This window comes from Scophthalmus maximus, chromosome 8 (assembly GCF_022379125.1).
Source record: "Scophthalmus maximus strain ysfricsl-2021 chromosome 8, ASM2237912v1, whole genome shotgun sequence".
In the NCBI taxonomy this organism is placed as follows: Eukaryota; Metazoa; Chordata; class Actinopteri; order Pleuronectiformes; family Scophthalmidae; genus Scophthalmus; species Scophthalmus maximus.
This window is the reverse complement of record NC_061522.1, coordinates 6,510,034-6,523,287: the sequence shown is the minus strand read 5'-3', so window position 1 is coordinate 6,523,287 and position 13,254 is coordinate 6,510,034. Positions and strand designations below refer to the sequence as shown.

Sequence of the window (13,254 nt, the reverse complement as noted above, 5' to 3'; positions counted from 1 at the left end):
GAGGAAGCGTTTGGCACATAAAGGCTGAATGGGGCTGCAGCTAAATTATATATATATATATATATATTTTTTTTTTTGCTGAACCCCAAGATGACAAATCATATGTCACATGTCTTTTGACTAAATAACAAAAAATACATAAAATGTTAATCTTTTATCAGGATAATATGAAGAACATAGGCATTTTGCTTGAAACATTAACTGCTCAGTTATTTAACAAAAAACAAGTGGTGATCATTTTCTGTTGAAAATAGTTGGCTTGTATAATTTACAACAGGGCATTGCATCACATTTCATAAATGCATATGTCTTAAATGGAAATTCCAATCAGATAAGTAAAAAGTTGAATTTTTTCCTTTAAAATGCAGCAGAATTATGAAGCAGCATCAGATGAAAAGACAATTACGTTAATTCAGATTTGTTCTGTAGTACAGTACTTTTACACCTACTACATGTACATTTTTGCCAAAGCAAAGGCAACATCTTCTCATGGCAAACAAGTTGACCTGTCAAAGAAGAAAAAAACACTGATGAAATAGTAATATTAATTTTTGCATTGAATTTAGATGAATTTAAATAAGTGACTTCACATGTTGTCTTTCTTTTTCTAATCATGTCTAAAACATTGCGTGGATAGATGAAAAGAAAATCTAACTTCTTGTGCATAAATTACTACTACTGCTGAAGTTGCTTTTTCATGGGAGCAAAGTGAAACTACACCGGCCTACCTATAATTGTATATTTTAACAGCCACACATATATACACACACTTATTTTTACTGTGTCCTCTACTCTGCCTGTTCATAAGAACAGTCAAATATAGCGTCTGTTTACAAGACAGTGGGACTTCACGATCACCGTGGGTCTGTGTGCATGTGACGCAGGTCATTGACTCTATATTCCGCTCCCCGAGCAGCTGACCTTCACTCCTGAGGTGGATCAGATAGATGCGTCAAGGCCAGTGACATATTTGGCAAGCAGAAGAGGGTTCGAGTTCACCACAAGGGAAAACCCAAAGTTCAGTTTAAAAACTAACAGTCTGATTAAGTTGTGTAAGTCTTGGGAAAAAGAGCTTTGAAGTCGGCGATATGTCAGCGCTCCCCTTCATCCCGTCTCACACTCCCTTTACACGACTCCACCGCTGTAAAACGTGATTCAGACCTACATAATGAGGGAAATGCAAGTCATGTATCCAGAAGCCGATAATTGATCAGAGTTGGACCTTCAGAAAAATGGCCCCCTCCCCGTGTGTGTATGTGAGAATGTGTGATGACAGATACCCCCCCCCTTTCAAAATGCCCATTGAAGGGGAACAGTGGACGGCAGTGTTTGCCCTGTGAACAGAGCCTGAAGTGACTCCTTTCACTGAAACACTCGCCACTATTCCTCTGCGTACACACACGCACGCGCACACACGCACGCGCACACACACAGAGCGAAAGAAAGGGTTACAAAAAAATTGTGTTTTATTCTCCTTCTGCCATTTAAGGAGATGCTTTACACAGTACATTAAAAATAAAAAAAAACATCAAATATCTATTTTATACAGTAGGTAGTGAGAACCATTCATGCACTGCAATCTCTCTCTGACATACAAACACGCACACTTCACACTATCATGATACACACACACACTATCCTTCATTTGCATATATGCATCTATTTGACTGTTTTGACCATCCTCCCGTTGTGAGGTTGTACCTCAGGTTTGTGCCTCTCATGTACAACCAGTAGATTTGAAGTCACAACTGAGCCAAGCCTCAGTTTGTCTGAACAATACGTGCCTGGTGGCACATTAACAATATTTTCTCCTGCTCTGAGTTTATATACTCATAGTCACGAACAAATCTTAAAAAAACAAAACAATCCATAGACTGTCCTATCACTTGCACTCAATGAATAATGTGTTTTGGTAAAGGGTTTGTTTGCTCCTCAGTCAAGAGGTTTTGATCCGACACTAGGACTTCACACTGTGTAAGACCTTTATGATTAATTTCCCAAGTTGTTACTTGAAATTCATTAACTTCTTACTTGTTTTGCATGAAAAATACAATTATACGTTATTTTGTATACAAACTTTGTATCATGGCAACATAGACGAGTGTAGAAGAGTGTAAATCTGATAATAAATCCCTACAAATTGAGCAAATTGAGGATATTTTAGAGCTTGGAACTCAGCTTGTTTGATAAGCCTGGTGATTCCAGACATATCATCAGACCAATAAGAAATGTCGCTAAACTCTTATTAAGTCTTCTGACTTTTTCAAAGATCACCTTTGACAGTAGATCACCATTTATTTTTTCAAAGAGACAACAACAAACGTTTAGCACTTTTGCTTGCATGTACTGATATTACATGAGTAAAAAAAAACAGAGCTTGGTTGAACTCAACTTCAGTCCAGGACTCGAGAGCAGATTTGTTCGATACACACACTTGATGAAACAGCTCCTTCAGACTCCACAGCATTTACAGTTAAGACTGTTTAGTACGTGGGGTTTTGCAGAGAACTTCTTCCAAAAACTCAAGACCACCAGCCAACCACACCAAACAACAGCAGAAACCTTTAGGAGTCAAACCTGATTTTTACCTAAAATTCAAGAAAAATAGCTGGGTTCCCTGCTTTCATGAGATGACAAAGCTATTCATGATGATTCCTGTCATTTAGATCTGACAGCTCACACTCACAGCTGTGTCTTAGCCTTGGGAACGGATACCGTACCCCTTGACATTTTTTTTTTCTATTTCACCGTGAAGATAATGGTGAAAAAACTAGAAAACATGTTAAGTCGACGCTGGTGTCACACACCATGAATGTGAAATGAGACCAAGCACACACAGTCGCACTTCACCAAGACATTTCAGCAATTCACAGTTTCCAATATAAAAATTTGCTATATGACTATGTTGATGCAGTGATTATCTGAGGCTGCATGCTTGAGTGATGAGCATACATGCTAAACCTGTCTGGCTTGGAGATCATGTCAAAATACCACTGGGGCCCTTAACAAACGCACTGTTTCTCTCAGTGTTTCAAAGTAACATTATTAAAACAAATGTCATGTCATATACGTAAAAACCCCCAGAACTTTGAACTGTGTCCAAACTGTGTAACCTGAAGATGCTGGTCAAAGACAATGCCCACCGCTGCCACCCTGTTGACCTTCAGCTTCTAAACATCTGGGCTCATCACATTAACTCAATAATAAAAAATAAAAATAAAACAATGGCTGAAAATGTGTTGGTCTGTCTGCGAAACGACTTTGAGATTTTCATCAATGTGTTTGTGTGATGGCGAGTCTACATCCCGCCGCTGAACGTGGTCGATTTTTAGGAAGAAGGTCTGAGAATTTTCATAAAAACTTCATTTGAAATATCATAATTTTTAAAATATTTTGAAATAAAAAAAAATTTAAAAACGTAAAGTAACGTACAGCTCCTCGCAGTAAGTTACGATTGTGCTTTTGAACACACGCTTGCACAGTCCAGCTGTCACGTCCCAACGGTCACACACTACTTTTACCTGTGCGGTCTTGTTTCATGTCTCTACCTGCTCTGCTTCAGCTGTGCACATGAGTTTTTCTGCATTGCTATCATTAAAAGTCCATTTCTGCAGGTTGCAATGACGACTGCGACTACATCCTTTGAGTCTACCTGAAATGGACTGGACCAGCTGGAAACATCTGAAGCAGCCTCTGGTGCTTGTCTGTAACAGCTTGATGCCTTGGCTGGTTTTGTCAGTAATAAATAAATAAATACTCCAGGGTTCAGGTGCACGAGAGGAAGTCTGCTCTGAGCGCGCTCCGTGACCCGTGTCCCATCCCTGAATCTCGCCACGTTCCCAAGACACTGACTGGTTGTTCCTACGGTGGTCAGTCTATTCTGTTGCCACAGATGGTGAAGCGGTCTATCTCTAGCAAGTCTTTCTTGGGAGTTCTGCTTTTGAGTCCGTCTCCTTCCAGGCCCGTGTCGGCGTTGATGATTTTGTCGTCATCCTCTTCGTCAGGTGTCGTCAGGAATGTGTCCGAGTCGCTCTTGGGAAGTGTCGGGGCAGAGGTCTCCGCAGTGGCGTTGGGCTGAGAATTGTCTGATGCCAGTGGTGTTCCCCCTTTGTCTGCAGTGGCTTCTGTTCGCAAGAGAGACAGAGTTTAATTTAAGCAGATGAGGAGTTTAGGGAATAACTTAACACTGAATCCATTTCTGGAGGTATTGGATAAAGTGAACAACCATATTATTACAAAATCATTTAATCACAGTCCCAGTCTATAAAGTTATTTTCCTTTATGCAGAGAAAATCTAGTAATCCATCCTCTAAGACTGAAAGGACTGACTGTCACAATGCTTTTACTGTTGCTGCGGGTCATGCGAGTGCAATGCAAGCTGATACTGGCTGCTATAAACATTAATATGATATGATCATATGTAAGCACTGAAATCTGATTTAAAAAGTTGAAAACAGCTGAAACGTGTTGGTGGCAAAGATGGGGGGGACACTGGAGCAACAATGGGACAGAGCTGTGAGGGTTAGGGTTATACAAAGTCAATATACGCAAATTTCGCCTCACTCATGCCAGGCCACGCCAAGGACGCACTCAAGTTGAAATATTTGAACTCGAGTGAAAGATTTCTACATGATGTCACTGACATCGGCGTCCGAAAGACAACTGGCGAATATTTGCCGGTTATGTTTACACTAGGTGCTACCTTGCTGCGGTGACGTGTGGACGTGTTTGGTCCGGTGAGCTCTGGAGTTGACGCGGCTGGAGACGACAGAAGGTGGCGGGTCGAAGAGCTTTTCTTCCATCTTCGCCTCTTTGACGAACACACAAGACGTCCCCAGAAGAACGATGCTGTTCAGCACCTTCAGAGTGATCATCCTGTTCACGAACACACAAACACACAACTTATGTGATGAAAGGAAAATGTATTAATAAAAACACTGAGAAATGTAAAACTTATAAAACTTCATGTGTGATCCAAAATGACATTTACCCCAAGTAAAACAGCAACACACACATAAAGGAGAGTGAACCCTGGATTTTCACTGAGCTGGTCACTACTCTGATCAACTGGAAAGAGAAACACAAACATAAAGAGTTAGATTTATATTGTATACAATGAACACCGTGTCAACAGAAAAAGCTCCTCATAAAGAGTGACTGACCAGCAGAGCTAAAGGAAGAGGGATGAAGCCCATTCTCCTGGACACTGAGTCGCTGTAGTCTGTGTAAGCCTGGGGACACAGTTGACACATTATCTCACAAATCATTTGACAGCTTTATTCTACTTTCTCAATCAATGGATTAATCAGACCACAATTTAAAAGGTTTGTCTGAAATTGGTTTTACAGTTTGGTGGAGACAAAGCTGATGTTTGAGTTTATTCTGCTCACATTTTTCTGTCGACTGCTGACAAGGTCAAAGGCGAGGCTGGCTCGATATTCACCGTATACCTGGGAAATGACACAGGGAAACAAAAGACGAGTCAGCCACAGTGGTAAAATCTAAACATCAAACAATTATGTAGTTACAGATTTACACGGAATGAGCAGAGGGTATAGTATCTCAGCAATGAAAATGACAGGTGACAAATGAAACGTTTTTTTCAAAAGTAACGCTTTCTGTTGGAGTCTATCAATATATTTGTCTGTTGGTGTGGTGGATAAATGTGTGAGTACATTTATGGGTAGTAAGTAAAAGCTAAAATCAGTTAAAGTGTAAAAACGAAAAACAAAATGTGCACACGTGGATTAAATGAGAACTAACATGGATTCACATGCGCTTGAAAGCTAACTACGTGTCAGTGAGGTTTGTGTGATTAGGATGGACAGTTTGGAGATAAAGGGGTTAATCCCTTCCTGAGGCTTTGGTTTCCATTACATAACCCTGTTTACAACTCCTTGAAGGAAATCAAAGAGGACGAGAACACAAGGGGGAAGGAGGTGGGAGGTAAACAAGGTCGGTAACAGAGTAACTGGTGTGAAAAAGAGAGTGAGAGAGAAAAACAACCACTAGTTTGTGAAACACAGACAACACAGAGTTTAAGTCAGTGGAGTGGGACAGAAAAGGGAGGAGGAAATCAATTCCAGTCTGTTGAGCCTTGTAAATTTCCTTCTTGAGCTTTGAAATAGTAGGATAAGGTTATCCTAACTCAAGGTTCACTGACTTGCTTTTTCCTGAACTTTCAACTGCATTTCACAGTCTTCATGAGTGGATGGTTTGCCGAGTGTTAATAACACTAATCACAAACTAATCCGTGTCATTATTAGGTAAGAATACTAGCTACTAACTCCCTTGACTGATTGCTTTTCACTGTGGAAAGCAGTGCTTTAGTTTTAGAGATTTTCCTGTTGTATTCTCACACGGGCTCACTTGGGCATTTTCCAGGAATTTTACTAGGCGGCTGGCAGGAGAAGTTCCTGAAACTGTCCGGAGCAACATTTGCAGAACATTGCTTTCTCATATTCAGCCCCTCTGGAAGATTTCAGGAAAATGTCTACTGACTACTAAGGCTCATAATGTCCCATCAACATGGTTCTTATACTGCTGGAACACTGACGGTGTCCACTATTCGTTCATACACAAATATTACACAGGTGTTGAAAACCTGTGGACACAGACTTCTGTCTGTCCTAACAACAGTTTTCCATTGAAATTGTCCTAAATGTTGAATAGTACACCTCGGGTGAAAATGTATGACTTCTCTGAGTATCCACACTTATTTTAACTTATGCCTGGCTAATAAATAGTTAGTTGCTAAAAGCCAGGAAATAAAGCGAGAATTATTTTTTTTACATTATGAACAATTTCAGATGTGATTTGAAACAACTGAAAATAGTGGACATTGAATTACATTTTTTTTAATTTGTCTTTAAAACAACTAACAACACTCACAACACCACAACATCATGGATAAATTGTGAAAGCAGACTATGCAGTACTGTAGTGTGAGCACTCACATCAGCGCTGATGTCATTGAATTTGGTGATGAAAGCGTGCTTGACCACATCCACGGCAACCTCTGATGCTATCACCATGACTACATCGGGAAACAGCACCCACAGGTGGTCTAAAAAAAAACACATGAGAAACTGATCAGTGTCAATATTCAGTGCAATACTAGTAATAATGTAAATATTAGTGAGTCAGGGAAAGATAAATGCCGAACCACGCCGAGAAGACGAATATGAGCCTATGATGGACATTTGACCCAACCCCTGTGATGTGGAGTTCACATCGGTCATATACATAGATGAACCAGATGTGTAGGTTTCAGTATATGGACTGTAGAGCACTGTGCTAGTTACCAGGGTTCCATGAAAACTGCTCCATGTTTCTCAGACAAACGATGAGCAGGAGGATGTAGTTGGTGAACCTCTCCTTTATATCTGAGGGAAACAAACAAATCAATCCGGGATTAACCTACTTACAGCAGCAGAGTTTGACTCCAAAAAATCACCTCGCACTAAACCACCAAGTTCAACGGCAGTCCAAAAAAACAAAACAGAAAAAAATAAAGAAAATGCTGATTTATGAGGCCCTTTTTGGGCTTCTTTTTTTTTTTTACATTGCATTGACCACTCACTCACCACTGTTCGACATCTGGAAGAGGTTGTTCTTTTCGAACTTCTTAAACACACTTCCTTTGATCTCCACAAACTGCAATGAAAAAATATCATGAACAAACTCATGCTGCTTTTAATAGAGTTGATGTGGCTGTTTGCATTATACTCACGTTGTTTGACATCATGATGGTGAGCAAAGACTTGTTGTGGGAGTTGAAGGCTACATTGAGAGTTGTGGCCTGAACCATGATGAGGATGGCATGAAGAACTAGTTACCAACATGTTAAGGAAATTTTTTTCGCTGAGGACTACTTTAAAAAGATTGTGCTGTTTTTTATTCTGATATACACCTACTTATTTGCACAACTAGTCTGACAATCAATTAGAGAAGACTAAGAAAACCATCAAAACCCAAAAACTGTGCAGAAGCAGGAACAATTACTGAAAGATTAGAGACATGTTCTACTTCAGAGGAGGAAAAGAAGAGCATCATCTGCCACTTTTAGGAAAATAATTGGACCATTTTTCACGTATACTGATTTTTTTTTACCAGACTGACACAATTTGTCATATTCTGTATTTTTAGTTAACAGAATTCATAATAATCTTTCTTGTCTGTTATAGTTTGTACATTACTACATACAGTATATGTATGCAAGTTAAAACACATATAGATACCTCCTTAAATTTATAACTATGTGATTTATTAATCATCTGTGATTCAAATCCTTTTTTTGTTTCTGCCAATGTCTTTCCTTTTCTCTAATCTGTTCTCTCTCCTTTTTTTTACATATTCAAAACCAGTTGAAGCTCAACATACTAAATGTTTTGAATAAAGTTCAGAAAAAAACATTTACCTGATTATTAAAATTGTTGCAAATGAATTTCATGTTGGCTGAATAAACAACTAACTGTGTTGTCTATAAGGTGTGTTTTTTTCTGTCAGATCATGTACAGAAGCAAACAATCCCACAAGGACTTGCAAACAATCCCACAAGGACTTGCAAGCACCCCACCACAGGTCCTTCTCAGTGAGGATACAGACGTAGAGCACGGCCATGAGGAAGTGAGGAATCACCCCTATGTGTGCTCTCTTCTTCTCCTTGGGTTCTGTGGCTGTCCAGTACAGAGCGTCCAGGATGTCCTGGCCAAATGATGAGAACAGGCGATCCGCCACCTGACAACACAGCCCGGGAAAGGACAAGAAGAGGTACGAAAGGAAGTGAGTGGGCAGCTGACGATCAGAATTATGAACTGTAAGAAGCATCATCTGGTTGTGTACCTCTAGCATGTTGTAGATGATGTACAATTTGATGACAGACTGCCCCCGGATGAGGTGGTACATCATGGCGTAATCCACGTAGCTCATCATTGAGTAACACAGCACCATGATGAAGCCTTTCAGCACATCACACACCTGGGCTGGCTGGAGCAGCCGGGAGCCACTAAAACACACAGACACACACACACATCAAAAATCACATGCAGTCAGAGAGAGCTCCACTGCTCCCTACAGGTCAAAAACAGTAATGCAATGTCTGTTTCTGTCATGAGAAGATGTTCATCAAATCTTTAAGGATTTGTTAAATTGTACCAGTCCAGGGCTGCAACCAAAATGTATTTTCACTATCAATGTGTTGTCAATTTATTAGGGGTCCAAGCCCGAGGGGGCTAGGTACCGCGTTTCGAGGCAACACGGTTCCCGGTTCCAGCGGTGCTGGGAACCCTATTGTTTTTTTATTATTATTATTGTTTGGTTTATAAACTTAAAAAATGTGTGTTGCCATCACACTTTTAAAGAACACAAGGTGTCTTTTTTTTTTTACCATTTGGCCAAAGATATTCTATTTAAACAGATAATTGACTCAAGAAAATCACCAATGGATTCTTGCTTAATAAATCACTTAAAACTGTTTATTATATAAATAGTTGTCGGTAGATTTAAAAAAATAGTTTAAATAAGGAATCATTCAATAGTAGTTGTTACATATGAAAAAATCAAAACATCATAATTTGTCAATTGTTTGAACAGAGCTTATACCTAGGAAACGCTTTTTCAATGATTATCTAAATACTGCTAATCAGTGTAGCCATAGCCGAAGACTGAAAAATCTGCAAACCTGACACCTGTAAAATTTAAAACTTACCCGAGGCCACAGCATGGCAACGTGAGGAGTCGTAAAAGGGCCAGAATCACTCTGAGGGGCAACAGTGTGAACACATAGAGAAAGGCATCCAGACACAGGAAGAAGCCGAATGTCATCAACTATAAAGAGAAAGAGGGGGAAATTATTATTATTATGTATTTATTTTTATAAATATTTTGAATGTTCCAGAGTGAATGTTTTGTGCGTTTACCTTCTCCAGCTCCTTGGGGATGCGGAGGCAGGTGTAGACACGCTCTCTGCGCTCCGTGTATTTCGCCTCATTGTGTTCCAGGAAGTAGCCTCTGGTGAGCTCAGTAGTTATAAATCTGACCAGAGACAAGTCTAAATACAAAAGGACAGAGACAAGGCAGTACAAAGTTACATGAAGTGACAATATACAATAAACCAATAATTCTGTCCTTAACTTAAATGATTGAGAGTGTTGTGCTTTTTCTTTTCCTTGAGCTTGTTGTCAAACAAACCCCAGACTCAAACGTCACAAGAGGCACCTGCTACCGTTGCAACTTAAAAAGATATGGCCCCATTTAGAAAATAGTAATGGGAGTATTGATTAACAATATGTAGAGTATCGTTATCTGGGAATTGAATTAATTTGTGTGTCAGAATATGAGATATTAATCATTTTGCACAGTCAAAATGTTACTTAAGTGCACACTGCTTGAGTAAACGTACATAAAAATAGTAAAATCCTATTTATGTGGTGGTCCTATACTGCAGCTATAAAGCTCTGGACATGCTGGATAATGTTAAAACATTTTTAGTAAATACAACACATACAACATGGTACATTTCAGAAATCTTAATGTTAAAATCTTAATCTGAAAAGTTGATAAATGTCGGGGAGTAAAAAGTGCAATACCACAAAGTTTCCAAAATAACCAAATATTCAAGAATGTAATATTCAGTAGCTTGATATAGCCTATATGATAGTGTGACAAAGCCTTTTCAAAGCTTTAAGGCACTTGAGGTCAAACTGTTTGCTATTAACATAAATACATCGGCTATCACGTACAAATAGACACTTTTTGGTAGGAATGGCTATTTTGAATAGTATATATATGGTAGTTTTTGCTGGATATAATCATTCACAAAACTGTAAAAAAAAAAAAAAAACATGACAGTATAAAATTGAGAAATTATTTGAATTTGAATTAGGTATAAGGATGCTGTCTTTTATCATGTGCAAATTTGTAATCATATTCAAAGGACAAGAACACACTGCTACAACTGCATGTACTGCAAACATTCTGGCATACTACGTATGACCAACAAACATGTACATTTCTTAAGCCGCAGCAATAAATCTTTGGACATGCTGGATAATGTTAAAACGTTTTTAGTAAATACTTGCAACATGGTACATTTTCAGAAATCTTAATGTTCAAATCTTAATCTGAAAAGTTTATAAATGTAGTGGAGTATTCCCTCTGTGATTAAGTCACGTAAGAGTATAAAGTACAATAAAAGGTACAAACCCAAGATGAGTCCAACCTAAAAATTATACTTCCTTATGTAAAGGTACTTTATAGTTATTGTAACAAGTTCTACAATATATACCTGGTGGATATTTTCCATTCAACTGGGACAAATTACACAGCGGCTCGCCACAATCTATGTAATTAAAGGCTAATGATCCACCTAACGTTACTTAAATCCAGCTCAGTGTCTGACAGACAGTAGCTGAGGTGGAGATCTACATATCGACAGCAGGAGCAAACCTGGAGGAGCGCCAGTGTTGCCAGATTGGGCGACTTTCCCGGAGAGGAGATACTACTGTGTGCGAGAGGAAGAGGGAGAAGCGATTATACTGAAGGGGACAAGTTCACACACAAGAGAACTTTTGTTACCGTTGTTTGATCGAGTGTTGTAGCAGCAGCAATAAAGGAAGTCAAACTGGGGTCAATCTAAAACCTAAAATCTACCTGCGTTGCCACAAGCTGTGTCAATAGTCGTAATCACAAATCAAACAAATCTGAACACACACACACATGATGCGACATACTTTAAGATTTACGGTGACTCACACTTCACATGTATAAATCATCCCTGATGTATATAGTGCAAATTAAAAAAAGTCAATGGATCCGCTGAGAAATCACAGAAAACGAGTCACCTTATAATTTGCCAACACTTGACTGAGAATCAACACATTTTTTTTTTCTTCCAATCTTTGAGGTTTTTGATTGACAGTTGTCGATACACCCAGTGACACACAGCAGTTAGTATCTGTTTATAGCAAATTCGGCGGAATTTATTTCCCCAAAATGTGATTAAAATATTGTTTAGATTCAAATTTCCATACCGGGACGAGCAAACCTGGCAACATGGAGCAGCGCCCCGAAAGCTGCACAGTCTCAGCTGACTGGAAAAAACGGCAACTGCGTGCTAAAGCAAACTTGCCGTGCAGCGGTCGTTATCTAACCCCAGCTGGGGTTTGGTTTCTTTTGCCCAGTGGGTTAAAAAACAAAAACAAAAACAAAACAAACACCCACTTCAGCCGCTTGCTTAGCGCCGTCAACCCGAGGGGGGGACAGTGGGGACGATGCTAGCTCCCTCTCACCTGACAGGTTGCGTTTCTTGCCCATGCTGCCGCCATTTTTGTCGCTGAATCCCAACGTCTCCGTGACGCCGTCGCCCTTCGTGTTCTTCTCGGCGTGGGCAGCCTTCCTGTCCCGCTCCGTGTCACCCGTCTCCTTATCTTTCTCCTCTCCCAGACCCGTCGACAGCGAGTCCGCCATCTTCGCCCAGCGGTCCTCAGATGCGGCTGGCTGGCTGGGAGATGCGTCACGCGTCGTGACGCCATCACGTCCTGTACAGTGACACCGATTCGCCAGCGGGTGTCGCCAAAGCGCTCAGTGAGACATTTTATACCTCGCTAGGTTGATCGATTTAATTATTATTGGCTGATTGTTTTGGGGGAAAAAATGCAACAAAAGCATATTCTATCAAAAATGCTTCAAACGGAATGAATGACATTAATGATGAAAGTAAAATAGTGTATAGGTAATGATTGGTTGTAGTCTTCCACGTACAGCGATGAAAACTTGATGACAAGTGCACCAGGGTACATACTGTACAAGAACAGGATTCAGCAGCTCATTTTTTTGCCCCAGGCCCCATTTACCCCTGCCAAGATTTGCTTGCTCTGGATCAAAACATAGCAGCTGGACCCCTGGTAATCCATTTTTAACCCGCACTCTGAATATCTGTATTCCCTGTGATGGAACTTCCAGGTTTGTCATGGGAATTTGATTAAACACACGTACCTTATATATTTGCTGTATACATGATCATCTTTCATCTTCAAAATACATTTTGACATATAGGTATCTTTTTCAAGACACGGCCTAAATATCAGGTGCCACTTCAGAAGGGTCTTATCATGTATTGCACTCAACCAGAGCCACATTCTCTCATTTTCAAACAAGTTCAATCAATCAATCAGACCAGTCAAACTCACCTCAGACTAATTCGCGTATTGTTTGTTTGTTTGTTGTTGTGTCTTGTGAGCAGGTTGAAGTGAA

The 13,254-nt window shown here is 39.8% G+C and overlaps 1 protein-coding gene across 2 annotated transcripts; it reads right to left on the bottom strand.

Moving 5' to 3' along the window:
• Positions 1-1,448: 1,448 nt before the first annotated feature.
• tapt1b (transmembrane anterior posterior transformation 1b) lies at positions 1,449-12,523 on the bottom strand. 2 transcript variants are annotated; one of them, XM_035637914.2, is made up of 14 exons: positions 12,291-12,523; positions 9,921-10,051; positions 9,710-9,828; positions 8,845-9,007; positions 8,604-8,739; positions 7,733-7,830; positions 7,587-7,656; positions 7,305-7,385; positions 6,957-7,066; positions 5,391-5,450; positions 5,163-5,231; positions 4,991-5,067; positions 4,703-4,875; positions 1,449-4,121 (listed from the first exon to the last, which is right to left on the bottom strand). In XM_035637914.2, exons 1-14 carry the CDS (start codon positions 12,466-12,468, stop codon positions 3,871-3,873), a joined length of 1,716 nt encoding a protein of 571 aa, XP_035493807.1. In that variant the 5' UTR covers positions 12,469-12,523; the 3' UTR covers positions 1,449-3,870. The 2 variants fall into 2 exon arrangements, with proteins under 2 accessions (XP_035493807.1, XP_035493806.1); XM_035637913.2 differs by having other exon boundaries at positions 1,449-4,124; positions 12,291-12,520.
• Positions 12,524-13,254: the final 731 nt, after the last annotated feature.